Genomic DNA, 25,873 nt, shown 5'->3' with positions numbered 1-25,873 from the left:
GTTTCTACCATTTATTAGTAATGATTTACACAGTTTGTTTACTACTTACTGTTGTGAAATGGAAAATCAATAATCGTTAATCGAGAATCGTTAATAATCGAAAATCGACTGTAATCGAATCGGGACTTCAATAATCGTAATCGAATCGAAAAATCAGACAGATTAACCACCCCTATTAGTGATTATTTTGACTTAAGTCTGTTCTAGAGACATATTACAACTTTTTGATAAAGCTCTTATTGGTTTCCTTTTGGAAATATGTTTCAAATTTATACTGAATGCATTTATGACTGTAAAGCATGCCTGTGTGTGTCAAAATCGTGATTAAAATCGAAATCGCAAAATTGATCAAAAAATCGTGATAGGTTTTTTTTTGTTCATATCGCACAGCCCTATTACTCACCCTATTTCACAAAGCAAACTCCATATCATCATCAACACATCACACTGGTTTCTATGCTATCTGTTTCGGCTTGCCTTGCATCAGGTTCTAAAACAAACCTGAATTGCAAGAACATTCTGTCTTCATGCCATTTTCCTAATGAAAACAACTAAGGCCCAACTAAAACAGTAGAAACACAAGGCTTGGATCGAGTCAAAAGACAAGAAATTGCTCGGGGTCGAGAAACAATATACTTAAGTCTTTAATGTTGTTCACACCCAGATAAGCACATTTAGACCTGCATATCAATTATATAGCTTCACAGCAGTCTGGGCTGTTGCAAATCGCTTTGGCAAGGGTTCTTGCAAGGGAGACTCTGCACTTGATTGTAATAGTAAATACAGTAATATATACTGATACATATTGTCAATGTGTGGCCATAAGATTATTAACATGAACAGATAGACTAATTGACAAACAGAAGTGGTATTTCCACTCATGTAAGTTCTAAAACAGTCAAACAACCTTGTCGACTAACAAGGGGTATGACCTGAAAAAGCAAGTTGCAGGATCTGAAAATCAAGGTTACTACATTTAAGGAAAACCATAAAAAAAATTATTACATTGGGGGAGTTACTGATTTTATTGTTAAATTAAATTACTAAAGTGATAAACTGAAATTAAAAATAAAAACTATACAATAATGTTTCATATATATAATAGTATCTCTTAAATAGCATGCATGGATATAATGATCACAGCATTATTTCATTTATATGTTTAATGTATTTATAGGTTTCAATTTTTACAAATATTTTAACCTCATAACGTTTAATCAAAATGTCATAACTGGACCTCCTGGTGAAAACAACAGACTTCTGTTTTATTGGGATTTTTTTAATATATTTTTATATTAGCAGTCAATAGCAAACTGTAGAGGACAGGGTCCCCTGAGGCCTGTGGAACATCATGAGGGAATGAGGTCAGGAAGTATTTCCTGTTGGTGGGTGTGGCTGATTGACTAAGGGAGAAATGTGACCTTTGTTTCCTGACAACAGAGTGTAAAGCACTGGTTTTACACCAATCACATGCTAGAAATTCTTGTCTAACCCCTCTCACCAAACACCAGGATCTTTTCGATAGCCCACGGTAAAGGAGACATTTCTAGCCATTCTAACTCTCATACACCATTTCTAATACACATCTGTCGATATGTATTCTATATGTCACTCCTTCATCTGATAGGACCAGTATTACTAAAACGGACAATAATCTGCTGTGCTGCATGTCAAAACTTTTAATGCAGCATTAACACAGGCCAAGAATGACTAGAGGGAAAAAAGATGCATTGTGACTTTCATTTTCTTTATAAACCATTGTGCTAGACAATGCAAGAACAAGTTCTGTCTAAAGAACATGCAGATGTATTATGATGTATAAAGGAACACACAAACAGTTGGACACTTATTTCTGTAATATTTTATTAACAGACATACTGAGGAACCTAACCTATACAGAAGATATGGTCATCAAGCTACATCTCACACTTCCTCCAGAACGTCAGAAGGCCTTGCACAGGGGCAATCCTGTAGAAGGCTCTAAATACCACATACAGTCCAAACGAACTCAACTGCTGCGATTTCCTCATTCTCACCCTTTCATTGCCTCATTCCCCATAAGCTGCTGAGGTTGACCACCTGAAGGTAACATGAGTTCAGAAAGGACGGCAATGTGTCAGGGAGCACAAATGGAACCAAAAAGGTTTGTTTGGGCAGCAGAGACTTCTCTTCACAACAAACTTCTCAAAAAGCAGCTTTAGGTTCAACAATCTTTGTGCAAGTATGGATGTAGAGAAAATCAGACAAATCTTTTCTTAGTAATCCAAACTGAGATGGACAAAAAATTACAAGAGTAAAAAGTTTAAATAAATAAATATAAAAAATAAATAAAAAAACAACAAAAAAAGGGGAAAAAAGTAAAGATTAATAACTAAAAGTGGACTGGAGTAATAAATAAGATTAATAAAAAATAAATAAAAAGGGAAACAAAAAAAGGCATCATGCATAACCACACCTGGCACAGAACATTTTTCCTTTGCAAGTCTCTGCAAAGGTTCTGTCAAACATTCAGTCTCGCCTGTAGCAACAATATGCTCGCATACGCATTCAGAGGCACTGCTCGCATTCTTTAGTCTGTTTTAATCAATCACTACATCATCACTCTGATATAAAACAAGCGCAATATACATTCCAAACAGAAAGGTTTAATTCAGAGCACATGTAAGTCAATAACTCATGATTGTGAAATGTATCATATGCCACACCTCAAAATCAAGATAAAATCAAAGCTTCCATCAAAGTGAATCACAGTTTTCCTCTCAATCCACTACAGAAGCAAGCGGCAAAACTATATAGCTACTATTATAAATCACCACAAGCATCCAACATTGCTTGCTATGCTTGCAGTGTAGATTATGTGTAAAGAGAGAAGAGCTTATAGTAGATTCATAGTCATTTCCTCTGGGAATCATGCCATATAAAGTGATAATCAGATGGTCTTACTGTGCCAGAAGGACAACCTCACACAAACTGCTCCGGAAAAAGATCCTGCCTAGAATGGTGTTCTGAAACAATAAACTGCAGTAAAGACTGGAGCGAACTCTAAGTGAACCTTTGTAAAATGCATTTAAATTCCAACGACGCCCAAGGGCTATATGGAGTGAACCTAACCAATCATGTTCAACACTAACTATTAACGAGATAAGATTATTTGACTCGGTCAGAACAGCAAGAAGTTAAACCTAAATCCAGTCTAACTGAACAGTGTCTCAGCCTGTGTTTATGTCTATAATGTTGCTTTCTTCAGCAAAAAGTTGACTTCTGAAAGGAAAATATGCACCAAGATCAAGCACCATTTAAAGCCAAAACGGCTTTAAACAAATATGTTGGTGGATTTTAATGTGAGAGGACAACAGAAAAATAATATTTCACTGGAGGAAGCATTATCATGGATAACAAAAGTAAGAGATTAATGCTAAATAGAATTAGTTTATTACAAACACACAGCATTTCATTTCACCAGATGTTAAGCGATGGACTAGAATCCTGTGGACTGCTTGTGAATAAATGTGATATTGCCTTTGGAATCTCATTCTGACGGCACCCATTTACTGAAGAGGACCCACTAGTGAGAAAGTGATGTAATGCTTGAATATATATATATATAAAGTGCCTACTCATTGCTAACTTACTGTAGTGAAATACTGGAAAGGGTTCTGAAAAAGTCATGTTATACAATATTAATACAAAGAAGTAACCCCATCTCAGTAACGCCATAATTACTGGACTGTTTCAGTAATTGCATGAATTATGGCTTGCTTAGGAACACAAGTACCACATTTTACAAATGCAATGATTCCTCTTTCCTTTTTGTCTGCCTTGCACATCACTTCCATAAGTTTTCATACGTGCACATGGAGATAGGATTTGCAGCAGAGCTGCACTTGATTTGACATCTGCACTGCTCTGAAGACCCGACATGGCATGTGAATCCAGATGAAAAGTGTTGACCTTGTGTTCAATCTGCTCACCACTATCCTGCTGACGGTATTTACGCCACACTGCCACACCGGAACGTCACACGACAACTCTTCCGTGTGAAGGCAATACAGAGATACTTCACACTAGCATCTGGTGTGGCAGAGGTTAGCATGGGGTCACAACCGTAGTGCTCTTGGCAGTCATATTGCAGGCCAGGTGGAGAAAAAGCGAGTGAAAGCAAAAGGGATGGAGAGAGAGGCGTGGTATTTTGTGTAGATTTGAATCAGCAGGTTCATGTAGTAGAACATAAACGGTTGGCTGTTTGAAGGTGGAGTCTGGCTGTAGTCAAAGTAGAGCAGAGAACTTACTGCCAAGTAACACATGGTGAAATCCAGCCTGTATTTACCAACACTCCTGAATCACCTAGCAACACCAGCAAAATACCACAGTAGGAAAGAATGAAAGAAGTTAGCACCAAGAAGAAGTAAATTTGGCCTTTTAAGTACAAAATGTACCCAGTTGATGCTGAGCCCTCCGATATGTTACTGTATCCCACCAATCATTTTTAGCCAAAAAAGGCTATAGTACAAGGTCTATTTTAACAGACAGGCCTATCACAATCAATACAAACCACAGAAGTCATAACCTGTCAAATGATTCCTTTAAATAATTTTAGAGGGTTTTGAGTTTACTTTAACCTAGCGCACACACTATAAAACTGAAGCATTAAAGGGATAGTTCAACTTCAAGTCGTTTCACTTATAATGGTGTTGTATAAACGGTGCACGTCAGCATCACAGAAAACAAGAGACAGAGTATTTTACTGCACACTGGGCTTCAGTCTTAAAGTGCACGCTTGGCATTAGATGTATGTTAATTCCAAATCACCTACATGTGATCGGTTTCACAAAGGCTAACATTGACGACTTCATTCAACAGCCCACATTTTGACAAGCACAAAATGTGACATGTTGTATCACTCCAGCATACAATAGCGGTCTTGACACTTCCATGAGTCATAAGAAAGCCACCTTGACCATCCAACAGCCATCATGACAGTTACATTGTGCCATAAAACACCAATTTAATACAAATAGAGTCCTCTGTATAAATTTACCATATAATCTGGCCATAATCACCAGCTCAAAGGCATGACATTGTTGTCAGCACATATGTCGAATAATCTTATTCAGAAAGAATTGGACAAGACTGGAATGAACATGTCCCCTAAAAAGGCAACAATGTGAGTCTCCGAGCACTAGAGAATGAGAAAAGATAATTGTGAGAATACATTGCCAAGCAACACAATATAAATTCAGAGCAGGATGATGGAGCAGAATTCTGAATTGAGTCGCAAAAATAATGCATGAGAAATGTTCCACATCACAAAGAGAGAGATAAAAGAATTAGTACGAAAAAAGATCTATTATTATCTTAACTTTAGTCAGCTGAACATGGATTTGTTGGGAAAACAACTTGAAAATACGGTTCCAAACATTAAAAATGTTTGAGTAAAAATTTCAACCAAATTAGGGTTGCACAATTTGGCCAAATATAATGTGATTGAGAAATGTCACAATTTGAACATTTTAAAGCATAATGTCACTGCTTTAACACTTTCTCAAAATAAAATCACATTGCATGGCTCAACAAAACTGAAGGAAACTGTAAAGTTCAGTAAAATGTGATTGTGCAAAAATGACGGTCATTTATCCATTAAATCTGGTTCCATCTCTGAGGGATCAGCTAAGGGAACTGACATTAATGCTGCACGTGAAAACAAACTTACACACTACAACACTATTGCAACAAATAAACACACCAAGGATTCCTTTGAATGGCACCAGAAAAAGTCAATGTTTAACTCCGTTTGTGCTTTTGTCAGCAAAAAAAGAGAAAAGCAGACATTTACTAAAGGAGTTACAGAATGTTTGACCAAAACCTTGTTCTTAAACCGTTCACGAATCAGGCTTGAGCCAAAACAACACTGAGAGATTAGGCTACTCCTACGGTCTACAGTAGCTTACTGTACTGCCTATTGAAGACATGAAGAGTATATTCTATTGTTACGCAATATTACAAAATGAAAGAGTCAAATGTAAAAAAAAAAAAAAAAAATCTACATTAAAGCAATTGGTTAACTCCATTTATGGTGAACACTGTAAATGGTTTAACATTGCATTACATTTAATTTTACTGTTAATTTAAGATTTTGAGAATGGAATCTGGAGTGGATTTTAACATCTAACCAAAAGTATTTTTCAGGTATGATTGAAAGAAATTTTGAGGCATGATTGTGAAGTGGTGTGCAATTACCTTAAGCAACTTGCTGTCATTAGTTTCTGGCAGGATAATGAGCATTGCAAGCCAACTTACTGCCCAATCAATCCTAATAAATCTGATCTGGTGTCTGTGTAGATTCTTAGCAAGTGTAGAGTAATGCCATGCATCCAGCAATGCTTTTTTTTCAATAATGTTTAACTTTGTCCTTGTGTGTCACCATTAGTACATGAATGCAAAACAAACCACACAGTAGTTAAGCAACCCTGGTAAAAACTTTTGCATTTTTTGTGTCCACATTACAATAAATTCTCTAACATCTTATAAACAATGATACAGAGTAAAAGTTTCTGATTGCAACCACTTTACTTTGCCATGCTTGTGTTCTGGGTTGGACCTACCCTGGGCACTAATGCATACAATTCCAGAAAATGTCCAGAAAGCTGCTGGACAGTTTTCCAAGGAATGTTGTAATGAGAACAATGAGGTAAGGAGGCTTGCGTTCACATTCCTCACCCATTAAAAACTGCACAAATATTACCACAAAGAACCAAGGATGGAATTTACACGGTCACACCAGCCATGTTAGTAGACTGCCTACATGGACAAAAGTAGTTACAGATGGCCAGAAGTGTTGTCATCCAAAACAAGCTGTGGTAAAAACAACTTTGTTGGTCTAGGATTCTCAGCCACACAGTATTAGAAAAACAAGAGGCAGACTGAGAGGTTTCACCGTAACCTGCGTCAAGATGTGTACAGGTTTGTAAGGTGGGTTACAGAGTCAAAACCACTGTTTCCTACATGTTTTTTCTAGAGATGTTCCGATACCCTTTTTCTCCTCCCGATACCGATAACTGGGCTCAGGGTATCGGCCGATACAGAGTACTGATCCGATACCTGGGTGTGTATCTGTATATACAGCTATATATACTACTAACCCTCTGTAAATTGCTAGAATAATTTGATGGTGTGCTTCTTATCCCTTAATAAAACATGAATAAATACATGGTGAACAACTGTATTTATTACAGTATTTTTATTATCTGACATGAATTTGACAGTAATATTTATTTTCTTAAGCGAAAAAGAACTTCAAATGCAGCCAAAAATCTAACACCGCAAACTAAAAAAAGGTATTTAAGTTTTACAATATAACTGTATAAAAGACTGCAACAAATAAGTCTAGGAATATACAAAATGATATATTAATCAGATAATCTCTTTACATTTACATTTATTCATTTAGCTGACGCTTTTATCCAAAGCGACTTACAATTGCTACATATGTCAGAGATCACACGGCTCTGGAGCAACTTGGGGTTAAGTGTCTTGCTCAGGGACACATTGGTGTCTCACAGTGGATTCGAACCCGGGTCTCTCACACCAAAGGCATGTGTCTTATCCACTGCGCCAACACCACCCTGTTTACAACAAAACAAGTAAAAAAAAACAAGCAACCGTCTAGGCATAATTATTATTAATAGAGACATAGCTAAGTCTACTTTAGGCTACAACAGTAGCTTAATATATTGTCAATTTACTCACGTTAAACTGAAGATTTATTTTGATTGGTTGCCATGAAGATCTTTGAGTGTCTGTGTTTATGGTATGACAGTTTTCTCAAATGAAACGTAAATTCTCATGAAGTGACGGTATTCCTAGTCGCCATTTTACTTTCTGGTTGGTCCAGTATGAAATCCTGCTAAACAGCGGACAAACTGCTAAACACTGATCTATAATATAGAAGCAGCTTCACTGTCTGTTGGCAGTTTAGAACGCGATGAGCGATCTAGTCATATATAGATCAGTGCTGCTAACGCGTTTTCATTTCTTCTTCACTGCTCTAAACAGGGGTTGCTTGTGGCAACCCAGCACAACTTCCTGTGTTTGCAATGCATTCTGAGCAGCGAAGAAGAACCGTGCAGCGGTTAGGCAAAGCTAGCGGCCATAACTAGGTCTTGTTTAAGAAAATGGTATCAGATCGGTGTATGGTTTCATCTACTTGCCGATGCCAGAATTTGTTGTGGTAGCGGTGATATTTCCGATACACTTTTTTTCTAGTTTTTTCAAAAAAAGTAATTGACTGCTGGCCTATACTACCAATCAGAACTTTGGGGTCGATTTGGGGGTGGGTGAAAAATAAGTCTCTTATGGTCACAAATACTATTTATTTAATTTAAAAAAAAAGTACAGTAAAAACAGCAATATTGTGAAATATCCCATATATTTTCAATATTTATAAAGTAACTAATGCATGTGTGATGGCAAAACTAGATTCTCAGCATCAATACTCCAGTCTTCAGTGTCACATGAAAATAGTCAAAAAGACCCGGTACTTCGGTACTAAAAAATTTGAAATGTGATGGTACCAGGTTTCTTTAGGTACCGGTGGTACCGAGGTCCCGTTAAACCCGCTTCAGCGCTATGATTTCCGTGAAGCAGAAAACGAGGACGGAATCTCAAAATCCAGTCATGAAAATATGGACAGTCACAGAATTTGTCAAAGTTAGCATAAATTAATAAAATCATATCTCCATATGGACCAATATCGGTAGATGTTAAGCTGCAAAAGTTGTCTGAAATATGAATCCTGCATGTTCTGTGCGTCTCTGTGTGAATGATCGAATGGTAGAGACGTGCGGGTTTGATTACTACATAGACTGAAACGTGTGATGCTTGCATTAATTTCAGCATCTGAGCTTCAGAGTTCTCTTCCCATAGAGCGATCTGTACTTTTCGATTCATGTCAATGTACTCACAGCGCACCTGTATTTGACGCTCTGTAAAGTCTGTGTGAATGCGCACGACTCACCGTCGCTTTCTTACACATGCAAAGAGAGAGAGAGCGAGAGTCTTACCATGCTGAATCGACACGGTACACGTAAACTATATTCTTTGTTGTCTTCTCCTGTCAAAATAATGGAGTTCATTTAGAATTATTCATATTTTCGAACAAGAAGATATGCTGGTTTTTCCAGTAGTGGGCGGAGCTAATGCGCAAATGGCAATTTCTTTGGCTGGCGTTCATCTATTACCGTCCCTGTTTTGATTTCAGCAAATCAGTTTGACTGAACTCATACAACGTGATTAATATTCATGAACCCAGCAGCTCATCAATCCATAGTGCATTGTATATTGTTAGTATGGTAGTAGAATTAGTAGCAGTATTATCTTTTAATAATAATTCATATGATCTATTACTATTTTTTTTTTTACAGAAACCCTCAATGACCAAAAATATCACCACCAGTCTTAAGTTCAGTTAAAATGACAAATATGCATTCATTAAAAGTTCATTTTTACATAAAAGCATTGTGCTACTAAATATTACTATTATTTAGTAAAATGTATGTGATACTGCTACTACTGTTGAAAAAAATGAATAAAACTTTATTTTTTAAAGAAATAAATCTCAAAATATTTCTTCCATGTTTTAATTTTAATAGCAAATTCCCTTTATTTACCAAAAATAAAATGTGTTTAAATTTCATAAATTAAAAGACAAATTAAATTTGGGTGAAACTTGTTTACCGTTTTTCATAATTATATAACTTGTAGAAAATCTTTAAACACAATTGTAAATAAGTATAAAGAATGGCTTTGGTTTTATTTTAGTAATAAAAAGTGTTTTAATTTTTATTAATTTTTTTAATTAGCATATTTTTGTGTTTTGCTTTGGTACCGAAATTGGTGCCGGGAACCGTGGATTTTCACTGGTATTGGTACCGAATACTGAAATTTTGGTACCGTGACAACACTAATTCCTTGCAAATTAAAGTATTACATTTCTTGAAACAAAACTTATTGACTAACAGAGACTAAATTTGTTGGGTTTTTTTCACTTCAATTTCAGCAAAAATGCGTCCAATATTAATACATTGACTGTTGGAATCCCTGCTTATGAGAAGAAAGATAAAACAGGTACTTCATCAAAAACTTCAACAGGTCCCAACTAATAAGTGCCGCAAGCAGGTTACTAAATGATTCATAGATTCCTGACCGCAAGCTCAATCCAGCTACTTTCTCCCTGTGAACCAATGTCAGAAAAAAGCTGTTAACCTTGCACAACGGAAGTATTAGAAACAAAAGAAGAACAAGAATTTATTTGAAAGACCTAAAGATGATCTTGATCAAACCTTCATTTAACCAACAAGAGGAAGCGCCTTTTTTCTGAGGCCGACTTTCATGTCACATTGAGTTCTGGGCAATGTTTCAGAGTGATACCGCCTCCACAACCATCCGAGGCGATTCCTTCACTTCCTGAACTCAGCTGTGCACAAAGGAAGCCTTGTAACGCAGCACTGTGGCATCACTGGTCCACCGGTTTGATGGTAAAACACAGAGAGTGAAGGCTGTGTAGGCCTTGTCCAAAAGCGGATCAGAGACCACAGGCTTTTCATTTTTCAAAGAAAAGTATGATTTTGATCGGTCTAAAAGAGAAACATCATTTTTACAAGAATGTAAAGTGCCCAGGGTTTACACACTAGTTCATACACTAATAGCCAAAAGTTTGAGGTCAGTAAGTTATTTAAAATAAAGTATTACTTTTATTCAGCAAGTGTGCATTATATTGATCAAAAGTTACCATAAAAAAGTTCATCAGTGCGGTCGGAGCGCGTCTTCTCAACAGCTGGACATATAGTGAATAAAAAAACGCTCATTTAAAGTTTCAATTTTTGAACAGTTGTTTGAAATGGATTGAATCATTATTTAAAATAATCTTGAAGATTTGTGAATTGCCTAAATCATAAATGCAGTCGGGTTGAAGCCTGCAGTGATGTTTTTGTTTTGTTATGGCAGCAGTCCCCTCTTCATATATATTTTTTTCAAGAATGTTGCACTCTTGTTGCTGTTTGCTATTCTGCACAAAACTTCATGCCAATAAATAAGAAATATTGCCGACTTGTGCGTTTCCAGTGCTCTCTTTACGTTTGTCCGTTATTTGACGTTGAAAAAGGAAACATTTTTTTTTTAGACATGGAAAATCGATTTTACAATAGATTAAATGAACACTTATGTCTTAAAAATCGAAAATGCAGCCCTACAGCATATCAGAATAATTTCTGACAGAAAACTGGAGTAATGGCTGCTGAAAATTCAGCTTTGCCATCATAGGGATAAAATGATATTTTAAATTAGATTTAAAAAGAAAAGTGGAATACTCTGACACATATATCATTTAATAATAATCCAAACTGAACCTATATATTCAATTACACATATACAAATCTATGTAAAATCACTAATAATTCACTAGTTGACCATTCTGACCCATCCCTGCTGCAGTGGTCAGTCATGTATCTGTGTTTTTACTGCTATAAAATCCAGCCGCATTGCTGGGCTCTGACATAACGCCGGCAGAGAAAAGGCACAAGGCAGATCGAGTAACTGCTCCAAATGCAGAACTGTAAGAAAGTGAATACAAGATAGGGAGATTGTTTTCACATGTAGTCAGAGCCATTTTACACTTGACTCTGTTCAAACACCATACATGGCTCTGTTTAAAAATTCAATCCATCCAAATATTCTAAACATAAGCACTCCCTTCAATCCTGCCAGCCACAGCTTTGTATAACTAGATCTCACTTGACACTACTGGGCTCATTATGGCACCCTGGCCCATGATAAACTCGAATACAAGGATATGGGAATGTTGTTAAGGATGTTCACTGCTGCCATTTCCTGTTTGCCTCCACCATAAAGGGCAACCCCAGAGGGAAGGTTAACAGTATTAAAATTCAACTTGAGTGTTGGGCTACACAACACAAATCAGTCCCCATTACATCACAGCAGAGTGCACCCGAGTTGACAGTAGTAGCAGCATGAGATAGGTGGCAGGTGTAAATTTATTTTCATTATCAAAAACAGTAAACAGTAAAAACATATGTAAAAAAATAAAAATAAAAACAATTTTATATGGTGATTGTAATTAATCTTAGTGTTTGAGTTTTATTAAAATTAACCACTGGTCTACCATAGAGGCATACATTTAGATCACAATAACATGCAGCACATCAATACCATTGTAAAAGTGTAACTATATGGTTGTTTTTTATTATTTTCCATTACTCCTTTAATACATTTCTACAATAATAATAATAAAATTTGATGAGAACATTTCTGACACAATACCAGTGTGCACTTAGTGTTACTACAGTAAATCCATAGTAAAGTATGGCTACTTGTAGATTGAAAAGCCTCCTGACAGTATTGTTGCGCACAGTGTTTCTTCTGGTTCTCAGCGCGGTTACATCTGGCTTTAAACTAGTTTAAACTAGTACAGAGTCATTTGTGTTCTTCACTGAATTCAAGCATTTCACACTGGATCTCACAGCCCCATTTAGTGTTCTTGTGACAGACTTTTCAGCAACTAGGGATGCACAATAAATATCACCCAATTAAAGGTACAGAAAAAATTAATATTGTGAAATATTAAAAACAGCTACAGCGCTCAGTTTAAACATCAGCACAGCGCAAGCTCACAAGTGCAGATGCGTTTAGTTGCTGATAGCGAGGCATGATAAATATCGCCCAATATTTAATGCTCATCTTATCAGTAATGTCGGTTCTGTAATCAGAGGTAAATCTCCACACGTGCATGATTTCAAAGTGGCAAATTTACGCTCTCTCTCTTGAAACCAACACAGAAGAAAACTGTAATTCATTGACTAGCCGCTAGAGGATGGCTCCAAAAGGGAGTCATTCCCATAGACTCTCCATGTTAAAATGGCCAGCTTTACAGCAGAAAAAAAGTTTGGCAATATCGCGTTCATAATCGCAGATTATTCGCATTTGATTTCAAATAGGGTTGTCACAATAAATTTTGCTGGATGATAAATTGTCCAAGAAATTATCGCGATAAGCGATAATATTGTCGTTCTCAGACCAGTTTCAACTAAAATAATGATAAATGACATAACGCAGGTACACCTTTTCAAAGATCAACAAATTTTTATTTTATTTTATAGCAGATTCAGAGCAAGAAATACCAACATGTTTAATCTGTGTGGCTTAAAATTGATTAATTTTCTATGTTTTGTACCGTTTAACCAACCGAAAGTAAACATTTTGACCGATGAAGGGGAATATCAGGTCTTCTTTTTTTTTTATGCTCAAGTTCGTTATTTCAAATGCGGTATGCGCGCTCATAATGGAAGCAATGCACTCGCAACGCTTTCGTTTTTTCCAGGCCCGTCCACACCACATCTAGTTAAAAAACATCTCAGCTTTTCAGAATGAAGCAAGCGCACCAGGTTATGTGAAAACAACCAACTCGATCAGCTTCCTTCTGGGTGAAATTCCCCATAGTTTAAAATAAAAAATGGGGTGCACCCAAACACCGCAGAATTTTTCTTTTACTTTTCTTCGAAAATATATTTTGTAGCAAGTTACAGCAACTTCCCAAAGCTGGTCACTCTAGCGAGACGTTATGTCTTTATTCCTGGGACATCTGTGCCATCGGAGAAGGTGTTTTCTACCGCAGGCTGTCCACAGGCTGTGCTCCAGAATAACCCCACATCATGACGTTACATTTTTTAAATAAAAACTGAAAAGAAATTATCGCGGGCGAAAATCGTTTTTTTTTTTTATCATGGGATTAATTGATTTATTGACTATCGCGACAGGCCTAATTTCAAACGCGATATTGCCTAGCTTGTCAGTGAACTAGGGCTCTGTATAGTGAATGCCACTCCATCTGAAAGCAGGTGATGGCGAATTTACTACTAATCACTGGACCAGCTTTACTGACGAGATGCGCATGACAATCGTATGCGATTAATTGCACAGCCCTACCTTTGAATTACAGATACTGCGTCTTGGAAGTATGTGCAAAAATAAGAAGTTTGACCTGAAAATGTCATCTGAACAATGAAGAAAAAAAAAAAAAAAGATTCTAATCAACATCGTGTGACTGTGTATTTAGCGTATAAATTTCAGTTTCTGTACGGTCTACTCTCTAATTGTCCATTCAAATTTCATCGAAAGAAACAATTTAATGTTCCTTAGAACTAGTTCTAAAAGGACAAGTTTAATTATTCCAGCTGCTGTAAAAGGAGGCTACAAATGATCTGCCACCTGCAGCATCCACGCACGACAGCCTACTATTTGGGACTTCTTTATGTAGGGCCCTATGAAATTGGTTTTATTTTTTTCCTAAAATCACGTCTTTTTTTCGTTTTTATTTTTGGATTCCATTTAAATTTTTCTTTACTCCTTTTTATTAATTAAATTCAACTGTATTAATCAAAAAGCATGTCTAATTAATTAAAATCAGGAAACTTTTTCACATCAATTTATTAAAAGTTTACCAAAAATTACATTTAGGGCCCTATGAAATGTTTAATTTTTTTCTCACCATATATTTTGTTGTTACCAAAATTTGGGTTTTAGCATGTCTAATTATTTGAATTCATAAAACACCTTAATTTAATTTTTTTTTAAATTCTCAAAGTAAGTCCTATGATTTTTTTTTCCCTCAGAAATTCTGTGTTGTGTACTTAAAATATTCTGGTTATCAAATGAAAGCATAAAACATTAATGTTTTAACTGCTTAAAATTAAGCTTAATTTTGATTTACTAGTAAAATTAAAACCTGGAAGAAATGTTGATTCTGATCATTGCTTAAAAAATAATTTTTGTTTCATTTTAGTAGTAGTTGTTGTAGTAGTAGTAGTAGTAGTAGTAGTAACAGTGTGTGAGTTGGAAGCTAAGTATAAGTTAAGCACAAATATATTTTCACTCGCGAACACTCTCTGACTGAGGGCTTCAGTTTCACTCTCCGTCAGGCGATCTGTGCTTTTTTTTCCAGTTCATCTCAATGAATGCGCAGCGCACCTGTATTTAATGTACCGTAAACTCTAGTGTAAAGGTGCACAAATTGTCATCGCTTTCTCCCACACACAAAAAAAGAGAGAGAGAGAGGGGGTAGATTTAATTGACCCGCTATATTTAAACAATATTCTTTGTTGTATTTGCCTGTCAAAATAACGTCATTCCCATGGAAGTCTTCAGCTTTTAAGAACTGCCAGGGGGGGCTATCTCATTGGCTAGCACTCACTTAATATCGTCCCTATTTTGATTTTAGCAAATCAGTTCGAGTGAACACATAAAACCTGACTGATATTAAGGAATCCAGCAGATCAGTAATTCTTAGTAATCCTTAGTGTGGTTTATAGTTTTTATTATTAGAATTCATATCATTATTTTCTTATCAGCATTTTTTGTTAGTTTTTTTCCCAATTGTTTTTTTTTTACAGAAACAATGAATGACCAAAAAAAGCACCAGTCCAGTTAAAATGTTCAGTTAAAATGACTAATAATACATTCAAACATGGTTATTAAGTTTACTCCTAATTACTGAAGTTCTATTCAAGGATGTCGATGTGTTTACGTCCTTATTTAGTGAGACTGCAGACGGTGAAATCGCCTTGAGCCTCAAGCAGGCTTCAGTATTTGTAATAAACAAAACCGCACCTCTGCACCATTCATTAACAGAGACACAAAGTTCATGCAGGATTCATATTTAAATCGACGTTTGCAGCTTAAAATGTACAGATACTGGTCCATTATTGCAATTTGATTTAAGTGTAATGACCTACTTTTGATTAATTCATTCAAAATTTGCCAAATTCCGTGACATTCCGCGTTAAACTGTGAATTCTGTTTTTATGACTGGATTCCACGATTCCGGCAGTGTTTTCCGCAGTTCTACTTATACAGACATGAAATAATGATGCAAAGACGGCAGCAAACTTTGAAAGTGACCCGAACCACTCAAATTATAAAACATTATTATAAGCTTATCGTGGTGAACTAGGCTAAAGCTAAGGAGATAGTTTTAAACACAGACTGGCTACTTGCTCAATAACTTATTTGGGATAATTTTTAACCAAAAAAAAAAAAAAGTCTTATTTGGACAGATGATGTTGCTTCCTTCCTCATCAGACAGGGTGTGTTTTGTCAAACGGTGACAAGAAGTTTCTGTTCCCTTAGGTATTTAAGAGTTAATTTAGTTGTCCTCTTTAGTCATGTAATGCCTTAGGTAGCCATGCCTAATGCTGGGTTGTATACCAGTTCATAGCGAATACTAATAGTTTTCTTATAATATGAATTTTTTAAATACTGCAATACCAATGTCATTTAAACGTTGTTCAGAATGCGTCTGAGAAAGGGCTCTTTTCACTGTTGCGAGGACAGAACTGTATGTGTTACAAAGCGGGAAAGTTCAGAAACTGAAGCTGTAGAACTAGTAGAACATGATGACACAGAAGAACTTATCCACAATATCCACTAACCCCCACATATATATCCACCGCCCGATGCCTTCAGGTCCCGTGCCTCACACAAACGAGCGTGACTTCAGCGCTAGATTTAGCAACTTTCAGATGCTTTTAGCTGCTTTTTTTCCATAGAATGTATATACTGACAAACCTAGCAACTTTTTTGGATAAACCTTAGCTATGATTCAGTTGGAAGATATCGCCAGTGCTGTGCTGCGAGCGCAAGTTCTAACTCTCCTGGTGCAGTGTCGTTGCTCTCGGTGTCTGTTCTGTGCAGTGAGCAGCAGAGAAGCATCGCTTTCAGATGGCCGTACTGCAGTCGACTCGTAAATAAATGAGGACAAAACACTGACTGATTGTTTGGAATTATAAATATGAGCATAGGTCATCTGTTAATATTATGCACTTTTTTGTTACTTAGATGCAGGCAGTGCGCTGCATGAGAGAAAAAAGTAATATAGCCAAAACCACCGCATAGCCACTCAACATGCATCTTCTATACATAATATTCACTCATGACAGAAAAATAGGGCATTCTAAGTTACTGCAGTAGCCTCTCTCAATCAGTAGAACATGTGGTTTTACATCTGGTCATGCATGGGAATTTTTTTTTAATAAATAACATCATATACCGTGAAACCAGTATAATTTTGAAAAATACTGTGATAAAAATTTTTGGTCATACCGCCCACCACTAGCCATGCCTGTAATATAAATCCCACCCCCTTCTGACAACTCATAAATCTTAGTTTCTATATTCATATTAACCAATCAATGGTTTAGATATGCAAATTGTTGCCAATTCATCAGCCGTGCAAATAGGCAATAAAAATGAATGGGTCAAGCAGCTTTCAAGCTTTAAAACAGGATACAGAAGCACAATTAAAATATAGTAAGTGTACTTCCAGTGAGACAACGACATGGGTCATTATGGCCATTTTTATGATTTTTTTGAGGCTTGAAAGTTTCAGTGTCCATTGATTATAATAAAAACTTTCAGTAGATATTTTTGCACAGTGGCAAAAGTCATCAGCAGGTTTTGGATGACATGAGAGTGAATAAATGAAAGCATTCTAACAGCCTGGTGAGCTAAGGGCCACTCTGAATTCCATTTGTTATAGGGAATCCAGCAAGGGATGACACCACCTCAATCCTCTTCCTGTCAAAGAGAGTAATTGTGACGGAATTCCAGCTAGGGTTTTGGTGCCTTTCGTAACAGTGAGATAAGATGCAAGCTCCAGGTGGAGGGTATAAGAATCTCTGCCACTGCTATCAGCTACCATGTTTAAACAACAGCTAACTATTTTGCAAGTAATACAGTTTAGCATAAAAAAATAAAAACTTAAAAATGACTTTTGAAATCAGAAAGTCATTAAGCCTACCGAATTATCACAAAAAAATAGTTGGCTTACTTAAATAAAATTATGACAGAAATATACTATTGCACAGAAAAATGTCCTTCAAAGTAATAAGAACACCAGTATTAGAGTTATCAAAAAACTTAAGCAACATAAAATTTTTAATCCATGTTTTAATTTAAAGGGGGGGGGGGGGGGGGGTGAAATGCTATTTCATGCATACTGGGTTTTTTACACTGTTAAAGAGTTGGATTCCCATGCTAAACATGGACAAAGTTTCAAAAATTAAGTTGTAGGTTTGAAGGAGTATTTGTGTTCCAAAAATACTCCTTCCGGTTTGTCACAAGTTTCGGAAAGTTTTTTCGAGTATGGCTCTGTGTGACGTTAGATGGAGCGGAATTTCCTTATATGGGTCCTGAGGGCACTTCTCCCGGAAGAGTGCGCGCTCCCGTACAGCAGAGCACTGAGAGTGAGAGCACAACAGGCATTCGCTGATCAGAACGAGAGCTTCGCGAAATGTCACAAAAGGAGTGTGTTTTTGGTTGCCAGGGCAAGACAACCCTGCACAGATTACCAAAGAAAAAATAGCATTAAGGGACCAGTGGATGGAGTTTATTTTTACAGAGCATCAACGGAGTTGTGCAAGTGTTTGTGTTTGTTCCCTGCATTTCTAAAATGCTTGTTTTACAAACAAAGCCCAGTTTGACGACGGATTTGCGTATCGTTTATTTCTTAAGAATGATGCAATCCCAACGAAAAAGGGTCACGATCGTGTGTTGGAACCGCAGGCGGTGAGTAAAACTGCTTAAAATATCTCTGCCTCCTTGTTAGTGCGTCTGCCTCCCATCGGAGACCCGGGTTCGAGCCCCGCTCAGAGCGAGTCGTTGCTGCTGCTGCTCTCGTTCAGTTTCAGCCTTCACAGCTGTCACAGCTTCCAAACGCTCTCAACGCAAAAGCTTACTCACGCTCGTGATTCTTTAGCTCCGCCCTCACGTCACGCCTCCAGGCGCTCGTGTTTTTCCGGGAAAAATCGGTAAAGACTATCTTTCTCTTATGAATATAATAAAAATTAAATACTTTTTGGAGTTATGAAGGATGCAGTACTACTCTAGAGGTACTCAAGATTAACAGGATATTGAGTGAAAACGAGCATTTCACCCCCCCTTTAAACTAAAAACCTCTGTTGGGAGCACTGTGTCAAAAAATGAAAGGATCAGTTCAAATTGAATTTGATTAATAAATCATAAAACAGAATCCAGAAAAGTTTAATCAGAAAATTAAAAAATTAAAAATTGGGGAAAAAAATGATTTTATAGAGCCCTAAATACAGATAATAAATTAGATTTATGACATCATTATTCACCTTAGGAAAACATTAGGTTTTATGGATGAATACATGTGCTGGTTAAACTTTACAATCTGTGAACTGAGCTTAAATGTTCCAATTTAAAATCCTAGTGGGATAAGCTTCTACACAACAAACTCACAACTCAAACAACCAACATCGGCTTAAAGTGTATAACAAATAAAGTGCCATGAAATGTAGCATTCAAATCAGAGCTCAAAGTATTGAAGATTGACAGTCTTGTTATAAACAAACAAAAGCCTTTCACAGTGATGCTTCTGACCTGTTAATTGCTGCAAAATGGTTTTTAAACAATATCACATAGGGCAAATCTTTCTCAAATGAGCAACAATATAGTTTCAGCAAAGAAAGTGCTCTATAGTAAGAGCTGCAAGTCTTGAAAAAGGTTGTATTTAAACCTGCATACCTGCTGGTGATGAGACATCCATCGCAACGCTCAATACTCTGATGAATGCAGCCTAAAGGACACAAGAAAGTTATTATCTGGTAAATGTGCAAATCAACCTGATCCTGTCAGGTCTTCAGACGAAACAAAACTTCCTTAAAACTCTCAACAGTTTCTCCCTGCCTATATATATCCAGTGGTTTCTCTCTATCTCTCTCAAACACACACGTTCCTGAAGCAGGCATCCTCTCCAGCCTTGCAGCAACATCCTGCATCTCCTGACTAATTTTACCCAGCATCCTGACCCATTTCCCAAGGAGCACAAGGAAACCGGCATAGAGAAGCCGATGCAATGACGTCCATACGCATAAACAGGCTGATGCATTCTGACGGCCAGCCCAAACATTACCATGTCAAGATTTCAGCATGGCCTCAAGCTGGATCATGTACCAGCAATGAATAACCAAGAACAAAGACTGGTCTCTTGAAAAAAGAAATAAAAGGGCTATATTTGAACCATAAGGCACTTTTATCCATGCACAATGTTTTCTTTCATCCTTCTTATTCTATAAAATATATCTGATAAAATTAATTAAAAAGTAAAATGTAAATGCCTAGTCAAAACAAACAGTTACTAAATACTGCAAACAGACAGCAGTCAATACAAAATATATCTGGAATTTCATAGATTTCTAAACAGATTTTTTTTATTTTATTCTTTCCTGCTGCCTGGCAAGTTAGTGAGTCAAACTGAAACAAGCCAGACAATATTACAGTGTGGTCGACACATGGGTAACCACAGAAAACTCTGAAGACTACATAATATTCAGTAAAACTCTAACCGGGTGTAACAGCCCAAACACTTGTTCTCCTTCAGATGACTGAAGGTTAATGCAAGAACCAAAAAGACAAGTAAACTAACAGTTTTAGGGTTGATCTGAAGAAGTCAATCTAAATAACTCAAAACAAAGAGGAGCAATTTAATCTAAGGGATAAACTTGAAGGTAAGAGTTATGCTGAATGGAATAATTATGACCAAACAAATATTGTTCTTCCAGCTTAAATTTTTTTTGCATCATAAAAAACCCTGTAGTGTTTCCAAGTAAAAGGGAAGGCTTTAAACAGAAGCCTCTCTGCACTGAAGGTGCACTCAGCAAGTTTCTGTTCACGTTTATCTGGTTTTTATTCATTGTTCGAGTTAATAAAAAACAGATAAATGTGAACTTCATAAATTTTCAGATGTCCCTGTATTTATTTTCAACTTCAGCTCTGTTTTTCATGAAATGTATTATTAGTATTAAGTCAACTGTATGACAAGAACAATCATATGTTGTCAACATGGCAGCACCCATAAAGGTGCGACCCAATCCATGTAGAATAAAACATCTTTTAATCGCAATAATTTATTTCAGACTTTATCTCAAGTCTTCATCAACATTTCTCAAAAATGGTGATCATGACTTAAATGTTTAAAACTTTAACATGAACATAGACATCACAATGTATTAAGTTTCAAAGATGATTTTTAATGGATCAACCCTCTTGGATCTGACAAGATAATCCACACCTACAGGAAGTTCACCCAACTTGTTTAAACACGTCTTGGCCACGGATATAAAGGATCTCTCAACATTTTTCTCTGCAGATGTGTTGACTGATTAAGCGAATAAATGTAGAATTGATTATTCTGCATATCTTCTAGAGATCATGTGTTCCAAGGCTTGACACTTCTATTTGATACTTGATTTAAACTTTCATTTTTGCTCTGAGCAGTAAACACCTTACCTTAGCAAAGCAAGCTAAAAGTTGCCAAAAAATTATCAAGATGAATCACATTCGCTTTGGATGCAAATTAAAGTGGTTAAACTTTAGCTACATTTGTTTAACGATCACTCAACACTCTGTTCTTCTAATGTGATCAGCAAACAAACATTCCGAGATTCGAACATTTCACATTAGCAATTTCAGAAGAAAGACTCTAACATTCTATACTAAGAATTTAAAACGGAAAAAAAAATCGAACATTCCATGTTTAATATCAGTATAAATTTTAATTAAAATTTTATAAAATTCAAAGACCCAGACGCAGCAACTTTCTCTTCCCACAATTTTCTAAGTCAAAAGCATTAACGTTACTTAATCTATCCTTACAACTCACAACATTATACATACCAACCTAAAATCATGTCCGTTCAGATATGAGATATCAGAATTTAAGGCAATATGCGTTTTGAGCACTGCAGCTCAGCCCATCTGGCCTGATCCACGCTGCCATGATCCCTTCGCATGGACAGATTCTTAAACTTAACGTTACCCACAGCAATACAATATTCACCTCATGTTACAAATATTACATGACAGATGACGTATGCGCCTGTTCTTACCTTCTGAGCTGTCGTAGGAAAAATATATCCAAGGCCGACTTTAATTTTGTACTATAGACAGCTGTAGATTCCCAGCGGCGGTCCCTGATCGCGCGAATGCTCCTATGCCACTACCTCACTCAACTTGTCCGAGACTCGCCGGAAGCCACGCCTTGTTTTGTTTTCCCCGCCCCACGAAGAACGTAATTAGATAAAAGAGAGATGAGTGGCCTTGAAGTTCACCAATCACAAAACACCTTCGGTTAGCCCCGCCTATTCTGAGCGTGAACAGGTATGAACTTAAAAGCGGACGACGTGACTGCGTTCTTGTAGAACCAGCATGGGGACGTCGTACACGCAGTGAAGTCAGTTAACGTAAAGTCACTTCGATTAGTACGTTACGCTGATGGTAGGTCTATCATAGTGAGAATACAACAAAGTATAAACACAACGGATCTTTTAGATAGTTTTTTTTTCTTTTTTCTATTTATGAGCTGTGATATGTTGAGGTTGATTTTCCTTAAACGTAAATTGCCACAAGATGGCACCATTATGCTGGCATACACAATATCATTATTTGCTGCATACAAATATGAAATAAATATACAAACAGATAGATTTGGTTAATAATAAATAATATTTTATATTTAAAAAACAACAAAATAAAAAAATCATACTTATGTATGAATAGCATCCGTCTCAGAAAGGTTCCTACCTTTTCTTACTGAAGGTTTTCTCTCTAGTGCTTTGTCAGGTGATTTCCTTGGTGGATCAAATGCTGCTTTCATCTGTGACACTTTCACAGACTGTGTTGGATCTAAGGTCAGATCAACTCGGGCCTCAGTTGGCTTGGTCCACTCCTTCATCTTTTTCTGCAACTCAATAGTTTCCTTTATCATATCAGAAACATGTCTTTTCTGTGCACCCTGTGGTGTTTCCATGATGGTGGTTGGGTTGCTTTCTGTTGCGTGCTTTTGGTCAAGCTGGCTTGAAGGTTTCTCCTCGAACACATGACAATTTGCTTGTGTCGACAGCTTGTTCTGCTCTTTATCTTGTTTCTCGTTAGCTTGCATACTTATTAGGTTGCACATGGAGGAGGAATGTTGCACATCTTGTGCAGCAGATGTGTTTGCTGCGTTGTCTGCTAATGCAGCTCCAGCAGCCCAAGCGGCCCAGACCTGATCAGATACGTCTGTCTGGCTTATAGTGGAATGGGTTGACGTATTTGTAAAAATCTTCAAAAAACATTTTTCTTGAAGTTGAGAAGAACCAGACAGAGTGACTTCTGTTTTCTTGTCCACACTTGGCCTATCATCTATGTGACCTGAAGCTGTATCTGGACCAGCAATGAGCTCAGAGATGGAACCAGTTGCAGATGTTTCCTTGTGCAAGCTGATGGTATTCTGATTAGACTTGCCGACCCGGTCTCTCTCCGAGTTAGCATTAGCGTTTCCATCTAACCTCTGTTGTTTTGTAGCATCTTCTGCATCAATCACTGCACTTATTGAAGAAGAATGTTCTGTATCCATCTCATGTGTTGTATCCTTCGGCGTCTCTGGAAGGGTTTGTATCACTGCCTGTGGACTCATTTCATCCAGAAACCATTCTACATTTTTCTCTGTGTGTACTTTGGCCTTTGCTAAAAGAGGGAGATCCTCTTTTTCATTTTTTTGCATAACTTGAACACCAGATTTACTATGGGGGTTCGAATCTGTAATGTCTTCAGAGAATGTAATATGCTTCTCATCTTCATAGCTTTGTAGCCAGGGTTTGTTTTCACCCAGCGTACCTACACTGGCAATATTAGATGTCACAAAACAACCGTCTTCCGTTTCTGTTCCACGCAGAGAAAGATCTTTTATCTCAGGTTTATTTTCATGGGAATGATACAGACCCTTTGAAGCAGATTTCAGATTTCCTCTTTCTTCAGTCCCTCTTATGCCATCTTTATTTTTGTGACCTCCAGTGGGTGATCTCCCAAGTGAAGGGTCCTTTGTCCAAGGGCTCTCCAAGTATGACACATTAAATTGCCTTTCTTTCTGAAGCTCGTCCTGTGTGAATTCACCTGCATATATTTGTCGATGGCTCTCAGAGTGAAAACAAGGTGACTTGGATGCCACTTCCAAGGTGCCGAGGTCCTCTGGGCTCTGCACTCTTTCCAGACTCACAGCTTTGCATTGTAAATCCGCACCTGCCAGAGATAAACTAGTAAATCTGGTCTTTATGACATCATTTGCTGGCTGACACCCCATTACATTTTCTCTGTCTCTGCAGACATATTTTATTGCCTGCCCCTGGGTTTCAATGTTCTTCAGAGAGGACTGTTCAGCATGTGGGGTTTCTGGTTCTCTGGCTGAGTGGACATCCTTCATTGACCACCCTTGGGTTTCGACAGTTTCTGAGGAGGAATGTTCAGCGTTTGGGGTTTCTGTTACAACCTTATGTGGATTCACTGGCAGCTTCTTCTGTATTTCTTCTTTGCTGTGCTGAATTCCCTTAGTAGTGTCCTTTGATGTTCCCGCTTGTGAGTTCATCACAAGGTTTGATGTTGTGCGCTTGTTAATCAGCCCCTTGTTTTGCGATTCATTCATGCTGGTCTGCAACAAGACATTTTCGGTAATGACTAAAGCTTGGTCTTGAACCGTGAAGTGAACGTTGGTGTTGGCATCCCCACCACTTGGTTTTGAAATTTCCTTCCTTTCCAGAATCTCCAAGGTAGGCCATGTACTTTTTAGACTAATATCACAGGCAGCTTCAAAATCGAGTTTTCTGACCTCTTCCTGACTCTTTAGCTTGGCGTCATCTCCACATACAGACTCCATTTCATTCTTTACATATGAAGCACACTTCTTTTCTTCTTTGCGAAGCCTTTCAATTTTGTCTTTACCAGGAAGGTCACACCTTAGGTTGTCCTGATGGTCTTCTAGTGTACTCTCCAAGTCTTTTCTGTTGTAGTTTGGTTCACCAGCCTCCCATGTGCTGTCAGACTGTGTGATTACATTCAGCTGCTGTGGAGCCAGCGGTTTAGCCCTGCCTTCCTCACTATTCTTTCTTCCTCCCTCTCTCTCGACATCCCCTCCCTCCAAAACTCCCTCATCCGTGGGAGCGCACATCTTACCAGGAGAATCCAAACCATTCACTGGTGTAGGTGATGATGACTCCCTGCCTGGGCCTCCATCCAATCTTCTTCTGGCTGTGTTCTCCTCATCTGTCCAGACCTCATGAGTTTCAATGGTTAGATTTCCTTCCTCTTTGCCCCCCTCAGGGTCTGGGCTTGGTCCCTTTTCCTCTGGTCCTGCAGAGCTGTTGTCCTGCCCTAGCTCCCCCTCCTTGCCCTGGTTTTGTCCCATTCTGTAAAAAAAAAAAGCGAGAGAGATGTCATTGACAGTGTATTGTTGTGGAGCACAAGATGTTGAATATGGCATGACTCTTGGCATGCAGGTTGTGCCTGTGTTCATCTAAAATTATTCCACACTATCACTCCCCTGTACACAGTTAGATGCTCACTAATCGTCTCTTTAACTGATGCTCACTTACTGTCTTTTTCACTTTTCTGTCTCTACTTGTCATTTAGGATGAGCTAAATCTTATAATCATAGTCAAACCTGACTTGTTCTATTTGCTTCAGCTGATCATTGCTCTTGTCATCTTACTTTATGGCAAGTCTCTTTGTAGCTGGTATTAACTAAAGTGGAGGTTGACAGGGTTATTATAGTAAAATAAATAATTAAATAACAAGAAAACACTCAAGACATTTTTACTTAAAAAAAAAAAAACTTTTAAAAAATAAATTTTTTGTTTACATTTTCAGTTAAAATAAACGTTAACTAAAACAAAATGTAAAAAAAAAATGTTAAAGTTATTTTATTTTTGCTAGTTGCCACAGCAACATTTTATTTTCATTTTCATGTAATTTAACT

At 37.2% G+C, this 25,873-nt stretch overlaps 1 protein-coding gene across 3 annotated transcripts in view; it reads right to left on the bottom strand.

Annotated features, from left to right (window-relative positions):
- The window catches only part of LOC113077515 (coronin-1C-like), a 52,814-nt gene extending 27,510 nt beyond the window's left edge, over positions 1–25,304 (bottom strand). Inside the window, exons 1-2 of one of the 3 annotated variants that reach the window (XM_026249879.1) lie at positions 21,975–22,107; positions 19,612–19,663 (exon numbers count right to left, since the gene is read on the bottom strand). In XM_026249879.1, coding sequence (XP_026105664.1) covers positions 19,612–19,633 — 22 coding nt within the window. In that variant the 5' untranslated portion in view covers positions 19,634–19,663; positions 21,975–22,107. Of the gene's footprint in view, positions 1–19,611; positions 19,664–21,974; positions 22,111–22,668 lie in introns of those variants that run through there. The other 2 variants (XM_026249878.1, XM_026249880.1) reach the window with 2 other exon arrangements.
- Positions 25,305–25,873: the final 569 nt, after the last annotated feature.

Source organism: Carassius auratus, unplaced genomic scaffold (assembly GCF_003368295.1).
Source record: "Carassius auratus strain Wakin unplaced genomic scaffold, ASM336829v1 scaf_tig00022738, whole genome shotgun sequence".
In the NCBI taxonomy this organism is placed as follows: Eukaryota; Metazoa; Chordata; class Actinopteri; order Cypriniformes; family Cyprinidae; genus Carassius; species Carassius auratus.
Note: the sequence above shows the minus strand (reverse complement) of the source record. Positions and strands in the feature narration are given on the sequence as shown.